At 43.7% G+C, this 17,621-nt stretch overlaps 1 protein-coding gene across 3 annotated transcripts in view; it reads left to right on the top strand.

The window, feature by feature from the left end:
* ADCY8 (adenylate cyclase 8) overlaps positions 1-17,621 on the top strand; it is a gene marked incomplete at its 3' end in the record, with an annotated part of 230,432 nt that overhangs the window by 71,176 nt on the left and 141,635 nt on the right. For all 3 annotated transcript variants that reach the window (XM_081265990.1, XM_081265989.1, XM_081265991.1), the window contains exon 3: positions 13,583-13,713. In XM_081265990.1, coding sequence (XP_081122116.1) covers positions 13,583-13,713 — 131 coding nt within the window. The remainder of the gene's footprint in view (positions 1-13,582; positions 13,714-17,621) is intronic.

The raw sequence follows: 17,621 nt of genomic DNA, 5'->3' as shown, positions 1-17,621 counted from the left end.
ATGAAGTGGGTGAAGGAGCACCTACAGAAAATCTCTGCCAGCTACTCTTCCAACAGAAGATCAATATCCAAAGTACATAAAGAACCCAAAACTTTAACACCAAAAACATAACCCTATTTAAGAACTGGGCAAAAGAACTAAACAAATCCTTCTCAAAAGAAGAAATACAAATGGCAAACAAATGTATGAAAAAAATATTCAGCATCTTTAGCTTTTGTGGAAATGAAAATCAAAACTACACTGAGATTTCCTCTCACTTCAGTTGGAATGGCAATCATCAATAATACAAAAATATTAAATGCTGGTGAGAATGTGAGAAAAAAAAACATTTATACACTGTTAGTGGGATTATAATTAGTAAACACTATGGAAATCAGCATGGAGAGTTCTCAGAAGATTAGGCATCCTCTGAATCAGCTGTACCACTCCTTGGTATTTATCCTAAAGAATTAAAGTCACCATACTATAGTGATGCATGCATACCCACATTTACAGCACCACAATGCACAACACCCTTACTATGGAACCAAACATTGGTCCCATCAATAGATGAATGTATAAAGAAAATGTGGTATATACACGCAAAGGAGTTGTATTCAGTCATAAAGAAAAAATAAAATTATATAATTCACAGAAAAATAGATGGAACTTGGGAACATTGTTAAATGAAATAAGCTAAACTCAGAAAGTTGAATTTCTTTTCTATGTGCAAGCTAGAAATATTAAAAGAAAAAAAATGGGGGGATGGTTCTCACGACACCTGAAGGTTGAGCAGTGGAGTAGAGGAAGAGCACTAGTGGGAAAGAGAAGGAGTCAGAAAAGGGAGGTACTGGTGAATGAAATCAGGCCTCAACCTGATTGGATGAGGATCACCCACGTTATGGAAAGCAATCTGCTTTACTCAAAGTCTATCGGTTTAAATGTTAATCTTATCTAAAAACACCTTCATAAAGCATCCAGAATATTGTCTAACCAGACATCTGGGCATCAGTGAAGTTGACACATAAAATTAGCCATCACCCCAGGTTTTAATGGCATAATGTTTATTAGTGCTTCTGAATTGAAGAAAAGTAGCAAAACCTACATAAAAAAACCTTTGAGCACTCCCTTAAAAGACTTTGAAACCTTCAAGCCCTAAGAAGTGCTTAAAAGAAAGCTTTTCCCAAGAGGAGCTGCTTAACAGCAGATTCAGTACCTAATTGTCTTCCGGGCTCAGCAAATGTACTCTTTATTCCTCACATTTGACTAAATTCCTTTCAGGAGAGTGCAGCATTTTGCCCGAGTGTCATATTGCCTTTGGTTTATCATTTTATTACCAAAGAAAAAAGTGCCTTCCTTTTCATTTCATAATGCTAGAGTTGTTGCTGTGTCACACCAGGACCTCAGCTGAAGGTTACCGTAGGCACAAGCCTCACAGGTCCGGTATGCTCTGGATCAGAGGCACCCAGGACCCTAGCAGGGTCATTGTGCTAGTATCTTAAACGCTTTGCAGACAAGAGATCTCCTTATTGCCTAACCTGGCACAGACCTCTCTTCTCTTCCTCCCCACCACCCAGCTCCAATGGCATGCTACTGCAGCTAAGCGTGTGACAAAGACATGCCTCCCTGGGTACTGGGAGCTGCTAATATCAATTATAAGAGACAGAAATGAGGCTTGGAGAAGTTGAATAACTCACCTAAGGTCACATTGCTAAGGTACAGAATCTGAGCTACAGACTGTGAAGGCCTGACCTTGGTCAGCCTTGAACTCAGGAGTCTCTGGTCAAACCAGTAGCATTCAGCAATGACTGACAGACTGGACAAGTGAGGAAAGACTTTCATCCCCAAGTTTCCAATTTGATCTATCTGGAAACTGCTAATGAAACAACCTGAGAAACTGGTTCCTGGAAAGGTAAAACAAGAAAATCCCTGAAACCTGCATGTTGTGCCTTCTTTAAATTACACTCCAACTCATGGAATATAGACTACCCAATATAGAGTGCAATGCAGGCCAAGGCCTGCAAGTTGGGGAGTGGAAGAATTAAAACAAATGTGATGGCCACAGCTGTTTAGTCAGCACCTGGTATGTCTGGTATCTATATAAGAAGGTTTGTCATGTAATCTAAACAACAGTCCTTGGGAGGCAGAGATTACTTTTCCCATTCTATCAATGAAGAAACTGAGGCTCAAAGGAGTCATGGATATTCTCACAGTCACAGAGCGATTCAGTTGCTGAGCTCAGCCAGCAAGCTTGTCTGATTCCAGAACACATCAGTCTTTGCCTTTATGAGCAGAACCAGAGTTCCTAGGGGCTGAGACCACCAGAAAGGTAGATATGGATGTTACCCAGGCTCTCAGCCCCTTGCTGAGTCAACCTGAAGTGCACCCACAAAGTACACTTTCCTGAGCCAGTGAAGATACAGCTTCTGCATGCCTGTGCTCACATTTAGCTTTCAGAAACAGTTCTGGGTAAAAATTTTTATGAAAGCCCTTTAAAAATATAAATTCAAATGCCACAGTCAAGAGTCTGGCAACAAATATTGTTTTTAATTAAAAATTCAAAAATTAAAAAGCACAATTGCCATCTCCCATATTATCTCTATTCATTTCCCTTGTATTTCCTGGATAATGTCCCTACTTTAAAAGCTCAATAGCTTTAGCGCCAAAATACAATTAGAGTTCTAAAGCAATGCCTAAAATAGAGTATGCTCATCAGTGAATTTAACAAATACATGAGCTGTGGTTATAATGTGCTAGACACTAATTCTTTTACAAATATTAACTCATTTAACTCTGTACCGACTCTGAAATAGATGTTCTTGTTATGATTCTCAATTTATAGATAGGGAAACTAGGGGACTGGGAGGAGAGCAGATGCCCCTAATTCAATCTAGGAAAGGACAGCTTTAGCTCTGGTTCACACCCAGAACCTAACTCCAGAGTCATGCACACGATTCCTGTCGTAGACATCAAGTGCCCAGCTTCGTTTCCCTCTACTCAGAGCTAGGTACTGTTGTTGGTCTGATTCCAGAAGTTACCTCTTATTTATCTGTCCTTTCCACAGCATGCACTGGCGACTATATTTTGTCATTCCTCTCCTGCCCTTGCCTCGCTTTTCTGGGGCTTTCCTCCACCCCTCTACACCCAACCCACCTGCTTCCTTTTTCCTACAAATATCTCTCTTTCCTTAGTTATTTAATATTTTAATTGAAGGAAGTAAGTCCAATAACACAAAACTGACAGTGGGTCGGAGAATAAATTCCATGACTCCTGGCCAACCTGGAGCTGCAGATGGAATCCCAGCTACAGACATTAACAAAACTTCCTACCAGCTCTGCCCTGTGGACATGCCTGAGCAGGCCTGCAAACAATGGGGTAATCCTGCAAATCAGCTAAGCCAGAGAACCAGTCAAGCAGAGGTCAGGCAGGAGGTTCCACCACTCTAGGTGGTACAAGTGCTATGGGTTTCACAGAGGCAGAAGTAGGTGGCTCTGCCTACACACAGGGATTCATGGGGAGCTTCATGGACCAATTAGAGAAGGAAACCCAGGTTCAGTTTTGGTGATCAAAGGAGTGTGTGACTCACCTACATAACTACATGGCTAAAAACACTGGAGAGGGGAGCCCCTATCTCAGCTGTGAGCACAGGCTTATTCCTGAGCCTCAACACCTAGACCTGTTCAGCTCTTCCTGGTCACTTGGTCTCTGTCTTTCTCTGGGGCCCACTTCTTCTCTTTTCTCTTGTCACCACTTCTGACACTGATGGAACAGTCCACCTTCTGCCCCTGAGTTGTCCACTCACCTTTCCAGCCAGGGTCTGCTACTGCTTTGACGTCATCATACTTATCAAGCCACTTCCAGCCATCTCTACTGTACTTCTGTGATACCATGGCTATCACCTATCTTCCCTGCCATCTCTAGGACTGAATTGCAAGCCCCCATAGAATCCAGGATCTTGCTTGCCTTGTTCACCACCAACATAGAAGTATAGTGTCTAATACACTACAAGGTCTATAGTAGGATCTCAATACAAGTTTGTTGAATGAATGAAAAAAATTGACAAAAGATTATATGGCTTCCCCTCAGTGCATGCTATTCTGTTGCACCTGAAGCCTCCTCCTTAGCTCTCCACAAGAGTGGCTCCTTCAGGGCAGGTCCTCCCTACAGATTCTTTCATTGACCATTCAGACAAAGCAGCCAGCCACTCTCCTTGAGCTCCACCATGTTCTATGGGTTGCCTCTGGAACTTTAGCTCTAAAAAGGGAATGGTTTTGCTTTCTGATCAGCCTCATGCCCAGACCTGTGCCACCTACTTATTAACTTAGTGAATAAATTATGACATGGATATATTATGATCCAAGTTACAGAATTTTTAAAAACAACAACAAATGGACTTAAGTCCTCACTGTGCACTTACCAAATGCATGACTTTGAATTACCTGGTTGAAATACTTTCATTCTCACTGTCTTCAGCAGTCTTTTCTTTCTGTGACCAAAGGACCTGAAAGAACAATTTTAGTGGAAAAAAAATGTTTATTTGTGGCTCACAGTTTCAGAGGTCTCAGTTCATAGATGGCTGACCCCATTTCTTTGGACCCAAGGTGAGACAGAACATCATGGCAGAAGGGTGTGGTGGAGGATAGCAGCTCAGGACATGGCAATCAAAAAGAGGAGAGAGCTCTGCTCCCCAGGGACAAACACATACCCCAAAGATACTTCCCCAGTGACCTACCTCCTCCAACCACACTAACTACAGTTACCACAGAGATAATCTATATCAGTGGGGGAAAAACTCTCATAACGAATCACTCACCTCTAAACTTCCTTGGATTATCTCACATGTGAGTTTTTGGAGGGGCACCTCACATCCAAACCGTAACAATATGCAAACTGGGGATAAAGGAACAACCGTGATTAACATCATATTTCAATTAGGCAATGATGTGAAACACGGGGTGTGCTGGTGGTGTGTGATCATTAAAATCAAGCAATTTTCTCTAACACTAAAATGCTAGTCCTCCCTGTGCCTGGACCTTGGCTGCAGTTATCCCTGCTTTGCTGCAGTAGAATAAGGAAAGATGACAAGAGGGCTCACAAATTGCAAAGAACTGAGAGTGGCCAGGGCTTCCGGGAGCCATTCGGAAACACTGGGGCTGCATAGGAGCCCAGAAGTGCCACCACCTGCCTTGCGAGCTGCCCTGCTCCCTTTCTCTTTCCCACTGTAAGCATTTGGGTGAAACAAAGGTCCTAAATCCCTCACTGTTTGCACCTTGACTTCCCCTCCGGGTGAACTGTGGCAATTGATGCTGTGAATCCATCTTGACAACATGAATAGAGGATGCTATGTGAAATGAGAGGGGAATCCAGAAGGGAGCTGCTGATGGACTTTCAATCAGCCCAGGGTCTCTTTTCATGCAAATAGGAAAACCCAGGGAGAAAAAGACATGCAGAATCTGAGCCCAAAGGCCACCCAGGGCCACAGCCTGGCTCCAGGAGAGATTCTTGAACTTCTGATAGCCAAAGCCAAGAAAGCATATATTGTGTCCCAGCAGGAGTTGGGAATTGTATTAAAGGGCAAACTTTCTGATTTTCTTTCAGATTGTGTTTTCAGGGAATCTGAATGATGTTTCTCAAGCAGTGAACAAATTCAAGGGAAACAAAAAGTGTTGAAAATGGGCTTTTATAAGCAGACTCCAGGCAAACTCCCATCCTCTTGCAGAAAATGCTTTACAGAGGGAGGACCTGGGACAGTTGCCAGTAGCACAAATGGCTGGAGGCTGGCAAGCCCAAGTGTTGGGAGAATTTTGCTACAAAAATTTATTTTCAAAATCCCTCCTGAGAGCATCAATGACATGACACTTGAGGATGGAATTTGTGTTGCCACTTAGAGACTCTAACAGATAGTTCTGGAAATTTCTATGTCAGGGGTGGTGCTGACGCCCATGGAGGATGCAGTCTTGAGCTGCACGTGAGCTCTGCCTTTCAGGAGTTCACCAGCCTGTTCAGCAGATATTTATTTAGCACTTACTGCTTTTAAACACTGAGGAAGTCGCCAAGGATCCAGAGGGGAACAGAACGAAGTCACTGTCTTCAAAGCACTCAGAGTCTTGTCAGGGAGACAGACAACCCAGTATGTAATGAGCATTTCGAGAGGGGAAATTGAGGGATAGAAGAGTCTGTGTGGCAGGGCAATAGCACCTAGATCTGATGAAGGATGGGACATTAAGTGACCTCAGAGTGGAGACCCAAAGGACAGGTGAGAAAACTCGCAGTCAAGAATGCGACGGGGGATTTTTAGGAAGGGAAAGACCCTCCTTGTGTTACTAGCCAGGAGTGGGGGAGCAGGAGAGTGGGTAAGAAGTAACTGGAACCTGAAGCAGTCACCAGTAGGTTTTCTAAGGGGCCTGGCTGTTCTTCTAAGAACTTCAGGGTTTAGATTCAGGAAATGGCATGATTAGGACCTGGAACTGTGTTAAAACCAGAACCATGTCAGCAGTCTGTGGGAGCAGCCTGCCACAGCTGTGTTGACTAGAGCCATCAAAGCCCTGGCCATACAGTCACATGACCCAACTCTGGCCTTCCCTGGTTTCCACTCACTGACTCCTGCGCCACCTCCCACTCCCAGGTTGTTCGCAGATAGGCTCTCACCTGTCCCCTACTTGAAATTTGTATACACCATACACCGTCAGTGTAAGGTCTGGTGCTGGCTCATCCGCTGTCTGCCTTCATCCCTGGGGGAAGGGAGATACCCACCCCCATTCTGAGCACCACCAAGCTGCTTTGGGCTGTACCATTTTCACCTGTGCATAGGTGGTTGTTCTTCTCCATGCAGCCTAAGGTTGGACAAGCAGGAGCAAAAGGTCAGCCAAGGACCCCGATTTGCTTGATGACAACAGCTCAAGGATGACTAATAAATAGGTTTCACTCCCTTCGTTCATTCCATTCACCCAGTAATGCCTGCAGCCTATTTCTAAAGCCGGGCTACAGTCAGTGTTGGAGTCCGTTGGTGACATCTGGCACTGGGGAATGTAGGGAAGTTCCACAGAGCATCCCTAACATTCACTTCCTCTCCCCACTCCAGAGGGAAGTTTAAGACCTGTCCCTGGGAAGTCCGTTTGCTCCCATCCTTGACAAATCCAAAAACCCAGAAGTCCTCCTGGACATCCCTGTTGCCCTCTTTCATGATTCCTCATACAGGTTTCCCAAATACCCCTCTAATGTGTCCACATTTTCTGCCATAATCTCAGTCTAAGTGGTTCTCATCTCTTGCCTGGATGTTTTGCATTAACCATTTAATTGCTTTCATGCCTCTCTCTCCTCATACGCACCATTTCATTGAATCTACTCTGTTCAATATTCCAGTTGAAATGATATTTTTAAAAACATCTGATCATGTCTTTGATATCTGAGCAAAACACTTCAGTGGCTTCCCATCACTCCCAGGATGAAGATCAACAAGGCTCTGCCTGTCTGTGTCCCCTCACTTCACGCCACTTCACTGTACCCAACTAGACTCCAGCCATGGCCCCTATTTTGACTTCTCAAACATGCTGTGCCTTCTTTTCTACCAGGCCCAACATATGCTGTTCTCTCTTCTTAGTATGCTATCCCACACCCACCAGCACTCACGCGTGCACATACCACACACACACACACACACACACACACACACACACACATATATGCACACATACATGCTTCAACTAATCAGCCATCCCAGTTAATCCTCCATTGTGGCCTGAGTTCACTGAGCATGTCTTCTCCTTGGGATTCATTGCAGAGGTAGTAATCTGTTTGTTTAACCTGTGTCTCCCCATGGCAAAGCAGGCCTGGGGTTCTACCCTGCCCCACACTGTGCTGACTGACTACCTACTGCAGTGCTTACCTTCAGGTATTGTTATAGGAATTGTAAATTATAGTTTTGCAGTTACTTTACTTTCTTTTAAATTTCATATAAAGATAAATTTTTCATAAGGCAGAATGTGAAATGAAGAATGTGTGAAATGTGTGTCTACACTACCCACTTTGCCCGTAAGCAGGAAAACTATCATGGACGTTGCTGTTGGCAATGGATCAGCATTGTACTTACTAACTCAAAAGGCAGATAAAGTGATGGTATCTGTGAAGTCTTCCAGAAAGATATTCAAAGAGAGAACAACACATTACCTTATGTCAATATATATTTTGGTTTAGTTTAATATTTTAATAACTAATAGTATAATAAGGTTTATTTTTCAAATTTATAGTATTATATACTCTTACTTTGCAATTATTCTTTGTGAAACAAAAGATTAAAAACAAGTCAATTAAATAATTTTTTTATTATAGAAACCATACAACTAACATGCGCGGGAGGCCTAAGAAGTGTCAGGTATCTTTCTCAGCACCAGCATTATTGTGCTGAACAAGAGATAAAATGTGCACCCTCCTGGACCAAATGGGATAGACATACAAAAAACAAAAAGATAAATAAGTGAAACCTATAGAAAATTAAATGACGATGGCTGCGGGAAGAAGAAAAAATCAATAAAACGTGAAAGGAGCCCACTAAGCCATAAGCCAGGAGTACGTGGCCACCTGGATCTGGACCTAAGGGAAGGCCACCATGAGAAGGTGACTTTGGCAGAAAGGCCTCAAAAAAAGAGAGCGATGTTTATTATTATGTTTTCAATTATCTGTGATTACTAATAAACTGGGAGTTTCAATCCCTTGAAATGGCTGTTTTCACCACCCACTTGCATATAAATCATGCTTCATTATAAGCAGATCCGTTCACACCTTTTTGTGGGCTCAGGGGAATGCTGTGTGTGCTCCCACAGAATGCTGTTGCTCCCTAATGATAACATTTCCTGCGTGTTACAATGCAGAGAAAAGGTATGGACCTGCTGCCCCCCAGGTACCTTCCAGGAGGGGTCATTCCACAGTTTTCCCTGGAAGCCGCTGCAGCATTCAGCTCCAACATAAAGGGAAGGGGCCTCTGAGCCGTCCCCTTGACTAAGTCTAGCAGCCACCTCAGGACTGGGAGTTCAGAAATGAAAATCTTGACCTAGTAATTGGTGAGATTCAAAACCCTCCGGGCTACTGGTGTGAAATCATTTGAGGTTAACCGCCCTTTACAGGCTCACTTGATTTATTCTAGTGTCTCCTATGCAGACCGGACACTGTTTGCTCATTCATTACTTACACATTGATTGAAGTCTCTTTTTGCCAGCCATTGTGTTTGGGCCTTGAATATAAAAAGATAAACTCAAAGAGCTCAGTTGACCAACTGAAACCTAAATAGACTGGCACCATGTGGTGTCACAAATGCTGAGAAAGATCCACGCAAAGGGACATGATAGTGGAGGGAATGACTAATCCCCTTCAGCAAGGAAATGAGATTTGCCCTAAGATTTGAAGAAGAGTAGGAGTCTGTGTGCTAATTGGGGCATCCCAGGCAGGAGGGACTGTGGCACGCACTGTGGTGACATGCTCAGTATCACAATAAATAGTGCATGACCTACGCAGCATAGAGGACACAAGGTGGACAGGATTTTCCCTCCCTACAGGATCCTACAGTGTGTTGAGGGCAGGGAGAAAACAAGGATTAACCAGGAGGCAGGCAGAGCTATACTCTGTGATCCACAGAGACAACCATCTGGTTTCCTGGATTTAAACTTTAGATGAATTATTTTTCTTTAATTAACTATAAGATCATTGTATTATTTCTGAAAAAATGTATTTATTGTAAAAATATCACATTAAGAAGAAAGCAAAGATATCAAAAAATTGTTCACCAAGACAATACTTTGTTAATAATCTAGTCACTCCCCTGGAGACTAATTAGATGTGCAGTATGCAGCACGTGATTGGGGTCACGCCATCCATACATCTTATTCTTAGCTATATACTGTGGATTTCCTTCCACATCAGTAACTTGCATTGATTCATGTTGGTAGCATTGTATGGATTGCTTTTTCTTACGTGCTTCTGACGAATTTCTTCTCATCATGAGATCCAATGCAGTGTCCATAAGTCTAAGAAGCAGCGGAGCTCCATAAAAGAAGACCCACCATGGTGTCATTTTTGCAGTTATAAAACTCCTCAACTTCTTTCAAAAAAGTGCTTTTAGTATACAGAATATAAAATGGTGAAAATTCTGGGCATCACTTGCATATTTTCATCCATTTTCTTTAATGGTACTACACTGATTGATTTTCATTTGCTGAAATTAAAGTGTTCAAGTAAATAAACCCTTGAGCATCACATGCAGCTTTGTTTAACCATAGACAAGCTCATGCTCCTCCAACTTCAATGGTAATTAGATTTCCAATTTTGGAGAATCAGGCTGTGAGGAATGTTTCTTCAGAAACAGATTCCTCTGATAAGGTGAGGAGAAGTTTCCAGAAACTCTGGAGTCTGATAGGCCAGACACTGGTGCTTCCTTCCCATGTGACCTTGGGAAGTGACTTTGCCTCTCTGGTCTTTAGTTTCCTCTTTTGCTAATCTACAGTGAGACATCCCTACCATAGTTATGGAGACGTGCACAAGAGACTGTAGGAAGCTCCCTGATTCAGTGCTGGTCCACAGTGTGTGCTCTCAGAACCACATACAAGGTCACTTACAGGATGCAATCCAGGTATGCCACCCTGGACCCTCTAGGGTCTTCCCTCTCTCATTGCTTCTGTTGTTGCTATTCCTAGAACTGAAATTCAATGTAGAATATTTTCAATAAATAGTCATCAAATGAATATAATATTTAGTAAAAAAAATGTTTGAAATCATGCCTATTTTTCAGGGACCCTCATTCATGAAGTTCTCCCCTAGCCTCCTTGGTGAAGGATGTTCAATGAGACCTTTCTCTGAGATCTCATTGAACACTGTTAGCCCATATCATAGGAATATCCCACCTGCTGCCTTAATGTAGAGTCACTCTTAAAGAGCCTCGAGAATGGGGTGAGAGGGGACAGAACACATTTGTAGGGGATAGAGCAGAAGGAGTGCTGTGTGCATCAGAAGCCTGGCTTGATCTCTTGCTATTGACAACCCAAGTGATCAGTTTACTAACCCCACGTTTTTGCTCTTTTCTGCAAATACCTGTTTTGCCAAAATAAGTGAAGTTTGAGTACCATTATGTACCTAGAAGTGCTTGACGGAGGAGGCCAGCAGTTCCCAGACCTGCCTGGGTACTCCAAACCCTTAGGAGCTTTAAAAAACTCTCCATGCCAGATCACTCCTATGAAGTTCAATTCAGCTAGTCTGGAGAGGATCAGAGGATTGGGCAGCCACAGGCATTTTGACAAAGCCCCAGGCCATTCTAATGGATGGCTAAAGTACAGATTCATGAGAGAGCCTCATAAACATGTCCATAGATTTTAATTTCAGAGAGAAACTTTTTTAATTAATTAATTTACTTTTTAAATATACAACAGTGGAATGCAATACAACCCTTATTACACATATAGAGCACAATTTTTCGTATCTCTGTATATAAAGTATGTTCACACCAACTTATACCATTATACTGTACTCCTTTTTTTTTTTTGCATTGCCTTATATACAAACAGAGATACGAAAAATTGTGGTATATATGTACTTCTTTTTAACAATGCTGAGAGTGAATGTGTTTCTGTACTCTTTGTCTCTATCTCCCAACCACCCCCCCAAAACACACACCTGCAACATTTCATGGGCTCACAACCTTTTCAGCTGGGTCCCATTCACCTTCTAACACAAGCCTTCCCCCTTCCTGTCACTCCAGTCTGAGACTTCCCCCGTGACAAAACACTAGTGAAAGCATAATGTCTGCTTAAACTGGTCCCAGAGTATGTGTGCATCTTGGGTCCCAGCTTCATTGCCCCTCTATGCAGGCTGTCCCAAGTGCGGCAGAGGATGTCTTCAGTTAACACCCCCACTGTGGGCATGGAAGCGGTGCCCTTCGCATCCATGTTAGCACCTACACCCCTCCAGCAGCAACTGTGTGAACAGAGCCACAAGTGCCTGGGAAGCTGACAAGGAGCACTAACGACCAGGAAGGGTTGTAGGGGCATTTGCAAGAGGCACACCTCTCAGTCCCACTTCAGAACAGAACTCAAGAGAGGAAAACACCATCCTATGACACTCAGAGGTCACTTCATTTGTAAGTCGTTTGCATGAGATGGGGGGCGAGGAGGGAACAACGCCAGGACCCTTGCATATTTGACTTCATTGAATTCCCACAGTAACCCTGTGAAATAGATGGTAGTATTCTATTTGCCAAATTATAGAACTAAGGCACAGAGAGAAGACAGAGCTCACCTCATGCTACATTTCTAGTTAGCAATGGGGCCAGGATCCAAACTGCTCCATCAGACTAAAATCCAGGGCTTTTCCCATTTCACCAAGAATCCCAGCAAGGAATAACAGGCTAGGAAATGGCATCCTAACTGCTAGGGTTGTGCAAAGCATTTAATCTCTTCCAGACTCAGTCTGCCCACTGAAGGAAAAGATTTCCTTGTGCTGATTTTCAGAGTTGTGTGATAAACACACAAGAGAATGGATGGAGTTCCATACATAACTATGAAGATCCATGCATAATTATGAGCTATTAAAATGCAAACATAACTACAAAGATGGGAAACTATGGAGAGTAAAATGCATCTGTGTCACACTCAGTCCTTCCCCACAACAAACCATGTGGCAGAGGTCACACTACACTCTTGCCCAGTTTCCATAACATGAAGATGGCCTAGGATTTAGTTTGTTGTCAATTAACCAGTTACTTTGCTTTTCTCTACTGTGGTGATCCCAATAAAAGAATATTATCTTTCAGGTCTTAGAATATTAACTTTCAGGTTGCATGTCTCGCTTCCTCTCATCTTTTATAAAGAAGTAGTACCCCCTATGCCTGCTTTCTCCTCTGTTCCCTGTTTCCAGCACCCAGATTCAGAAGTTACCCATCACGGAGGCTGCGTCCATCTCAGTGGGTCGCCAATCCTGTGAGTCTTACCTCCACCACACCTCTCACCAGGACCGCTGCAGAAACCTTTCCAGTTAATCTCCCTGCCTCCACCCTCAGGCGCCTTCCCCAAATTCATGCTTCAAACTGTGCTCCGAATGATCTTTCAAAATGCAAAATGTTTATGTCACCTTTCTGCTTAGCACCACTTCATGACTTCCATTTACAGTTTGAATTAGATGCAAGCATCTCAAGCTACAAGATCTACCTACACCTCCTTCCTCATAGTTTGCTAGCACACCCTTTGATCACTACCCTCCAATTACAGGGTTGCTTTTTGCTGCCTCGGGACATTTGTAGTTACCATTTTCTGTTCCTAGATTTCTCCTTGCCCTACAGGGGGACTTCCTGGACTTGCCCTACACAGGGACGGCTCATTAAAACCATTCAGGTCAATTTAGACACCAATTCCCAGTAAAGGTCATTCTTGATCCCTGATTTGAATCATGTCATCACCCAGCCCACTGCCTGGACCAGAAGACACTGGCCATGTTCATAGAATGCTATGAAACCAGCAGTTCCCTGAGCAGTTCATCTGAGAGTCCTGTGTCTTCTCCACCCTCCTCCCACCCATCAATGCTCAATAGCCAGACTAATGAAACTGGTCCTCTTCCCTGCTTCTTCCAGGAGCGTCTCGTGTTATCTGTGCTCCCTCGGTTTGTGGTCCTGGAAATGATCAACGACATGACCAATGTGGAGGATGAGCACCTGCAGCACCAGTTCCACCGCATCTATATCCACCGCTATGAGAACGTCAGGTGAGAAGCTCGGAGCCCTTGCCCTGGTTCTCCCTGCGATCTGTGTGCGCCTGGCTGCTCTCAGTGTCCTGCTGTGACTCTGTCTGCATGAATGTCAGTGCCTTTCTTCATTTGGTTGATTAATTCATTAAGTGGTGATTATTCATCAGAGTTTTACATTTCCAAATTGAGGTTGCAGAAGAATGTCAGAAAATTTGATTATATTTGCTAGTTGACTTACTGCCTGGCTCTCCTAGAGGAGGAATTGCTACATATTCAGTGGGAAAGGAAAAAGCTCTGTAGACTACAATTGGAAAAATAATCTCAAAATGCAGTCCGGAGGCTTCGGGTATAATCACATGGATTTCCTCCTTATATTCCTCACAAGAATCTTTAAAACAACTTGATACAGAGACTACAACTTCTTTTCCTTTGCAAACATATTGCTGGCCAACCATCCTTCATCTTGCATCCATCCACCAATCATCCCTCTACGCACTACCCATCCATCCACCCAACCACCCACTCACTCACCCATCCAGTCATTCATCCACCTACCCATTAATTCACCCATCCATCATCCATGTAATCAGTCCATCTGACCGTGAGTGTCTCTGTGTGCCCAGGAATACACTATACCTGGCTTATACTGAAAATCAAAGGGTAGACTCCATAGTGAGGAAAAACAGCTTTAGGATCTTAAGTCTGCTGTGAGAACTTAGGCAGTGTGCTTAACTCAGTCTCAGGATATTTCTTTGTAAAATGGATGTTTTAATCACCACTGTGCAAGGGTTGAGGTAGACTACATGTTTGAAGATGCATACGTAACACAGGCGTCAGCATCTCGTTGAGCCAGACACCACGCTATAGGTTGTTTCAGACATGTTTCCTAGTTGTAAGCCAAAGCATCCAACCTTGGCTGATGTAAAAGAAGTATATTAAAAGGCTGTGTGGCAGCTTACAGAATCACAAGAGAGCATGGAGAAGCAGGCTGGGGACCTGGGCTGGAATAAAACCAGGCCACAAGGCCAGTCACACCAGAGCACCAGGCAGTTGTCATGCCACCACCATTGTCTCCAAACAGCTCATTGCTTGTGCTGCTCACCTCTGTCCCCTGACACAGGGTGCTGCTGTTCCTCCTGCAGAAACTGGACATTGCTTCCTTTCCTTACTCTCACTGTCTGCTCCCTGCAACTTCTTTGCACCTCATATTAAGCCCTAGGGCAGATGTGCTCACTGGCTAAGCCCATTTTCTGTAAGTGCTGGGAGAGCAGGCTTCTGGATTTTCAGCTTATACCCTAATATCATATTTCTTTCCTACCAAACATCTTAATGTGGAAATTTCCCAAATCTTGGGTAAAAGTCCACATATTGAACGGTTCTAAAAAATGACAACATATACCGTTCCTTCCTTCCCAACATTGGTAGGAAGGAAGAACAAGTCTTTCTGGCATCTCTAAGGGAGATGCAGGGACTCACATTTCAAAGCACCATCCCATGGTGATCTTGATTCTGACACAACCTTTTAATAGGCACTTAACAGCATTGATGTGGGTGCTTGAGGTTGCCAAGCAGCTCTTTGTCAGAAAGCAACTCCAATAGAGATGCACCCTAGAGCTAGGATCAGTTCCATAGAAATTAGGAGATCATGGATATCAGTTGTCTAACAGTAGCACCTGTCAATCAACACTGCAATTCCATTAAGAAAGCAGAGTGCTAGCTGATTGTAAAAAGAGGCAAACCTGGGCAGGGCAGTGGGGAGTGGGGCAATTGGAGTGGGTAGAAAAGTCTTTCTGGAAGAAGGGATCCTCATTGTCCTTATCTGAGAGGATCAGCCAAATGGAAAAAAAGAAAATTTAAAAGACATGAGTTTTGCATAAGTGAGGGCAGAGCTGTGGTATGTGCTGATGACTTTCCATATTCCTTCTTTGTTGGCAAAGTGGCTTCATGATAAAGGCCGGTCCCTAGAGAGATCAGAAATTGGATGGCTCTTTTGGAAGAAAATAAATAAATAAGATGTAAATGTATGTGTGTTATATAAATATATAAAAATAAAATAATATAAATGGCATATGAAAATGCCTGTCACCCTGGAGAAAGAGGGAAGAACAAACTACCTTCAAAAAGGAAAATAATAATAACAAGCCCACACACCATCAAGTGCCACAACCAATGTGTTTGTCCTTCTTTCTGTGCTTCCTATAATCCCAAACAGCCCAAGTTACTTCTGTCCTTGCAAGCCTGAAAATGTATTTTAAACATCTTACTCTGCAGACCCTATTCCAGAGTTCACAACACTCTGAATTAAAATCCCGTTTCCTGCCCTGCCTCCTGCACCAGGCCAGAAGAGCGGTTTCCAAGGGAGAAGAATGGCAGGGGGCAGCCACCACCAGGGCTCTGCTAGGGGCGGCAGTGGCAAGATGCCCACTGTTGGGGCTCAGTGCTGGGGAGACAACCTCACAAGGGGCAGAGGGGGCTCTTCTGCCCGAGACCAGGCTGTTGGGTGCTAAAATAAGATCAGAGGCAAGGAAAGCAAAGCAGAGGAGAATGGTCCTGAGCCCTGATAACAAAGCCAGACAGGCTGCTACACCCCCTCCCCAGCCCCCAAAGCAAACTGCTGCAGAGTGGGGAACAGTCTTGAAATTATTTCCAGTGCTGTCGCCCTATTCACAGCAACCCGCCTCCTTCATTCTTTCTTCTGTGGCTTTTTTTTTAGTTTGTGTGTGTGTTTCTTTGATGACCCTTCCCTAAAAATTGTCTCTAGTGCATTTCTAAGTGTTGATTTCGGTGCCTCCTGTCAGCAAAGGGTGTGTTCCATTCCACTCGGAAGACAACAAGTTTATAGCAAGAATGGAGAGACCTGATGACCTTAAGCCTAATGTCTCCTGGCAGCTTGAGAAAAGGCCCTAGCCTTGACCTCTGTCCTTTCAACCACCAAATGGTTAATGTACAGCTCTGACTCAAACCAGTGCTTCTATGTCCATAACGTGCACATCAATCAAGGGAGACTCTTATTGAAGCAAATTTTGATGAGTGGGTTGGGAGGGGTTTCGATTCTGCATTTCTGATAATCCCCAGGAGAGGCCAGGGGTGGCCAAACCCACATTCTGAAAAGAACTTAATTCTGGTATTTCTGTTGACTGGACTCAGGATACAGGTATAAAAAGGCCAGACAAATTGTGTACTGGGTAGGTGGGACCCAGAGGTGACTTTTTCCTTCTATTTACATAATAGATGGAGCACACTTGGCCACACATGACTCTACTCCACGAAATGCCTTGACAGCGGGGCATAGGCAGGCAGGAGACTAGTGATGGAGTGGCTGGCTATGTGCAGGGAGGTCTCCATAAATATAGAGTCATAGCATGAATGAGGTCATAGATTTTAATAGATACCAAAAGAGACAGTGCTGTTCTAAAGACCAGGTACAGCATGGACAAAGACACAGGTATATAAAGAAACCTCTGAAGTTTCAGAGAGGCTAAAATGTGAGCAATGATGAAACATAGCATCCTGTTTGGGATCCCATCCTTCCTCTGAGAGGTCCCTGAGGTGATGGTGAGGTGAGTGGAGCAGTGTCCTTCAGTGGACAATCCCAGCTATATCACAGGCCACCGGTGAGATGTGGGCAAGTCTCCTTGCCTCTCTGAGCTTCATGTCCTTAGATCCAGGCTGCAGAGCACTGTGCCTGCCTCACAGAGTAACCTGAGAGATCAGCCAAGATGGTACCCATGCAGTGCAGGCTCTGAGAGGCTCTTGAGGGCGGCTCCTGCCCTTCTACCAAGCCATAAGTGTAGAATAAGTCATCACTTTGCGGAAATCCTATGAAAATGTAAGAGTTTTGATATACAGAAATGCCTTTGATTTATGCGTGTTGATTTTATATCCTGCCACTTTGCTGAATTCATTTATTAGTTCTAATAGTTTCT

This window comes from Spermophilus citellus, assembly GCF_964194105.1.
Source record: "Spermophilus citellus genome assembly, chromosome: 14".
NCBI classification, from domain to species: Eukaryota; Metazoa; Chordata; class Mammalia; order Rodentia; family Sciuridae; genus Spermophilus; species Spermophilus citellus.
This window is presented reverse-complemented; position numbering and strand designations above follow the sequence as displayed.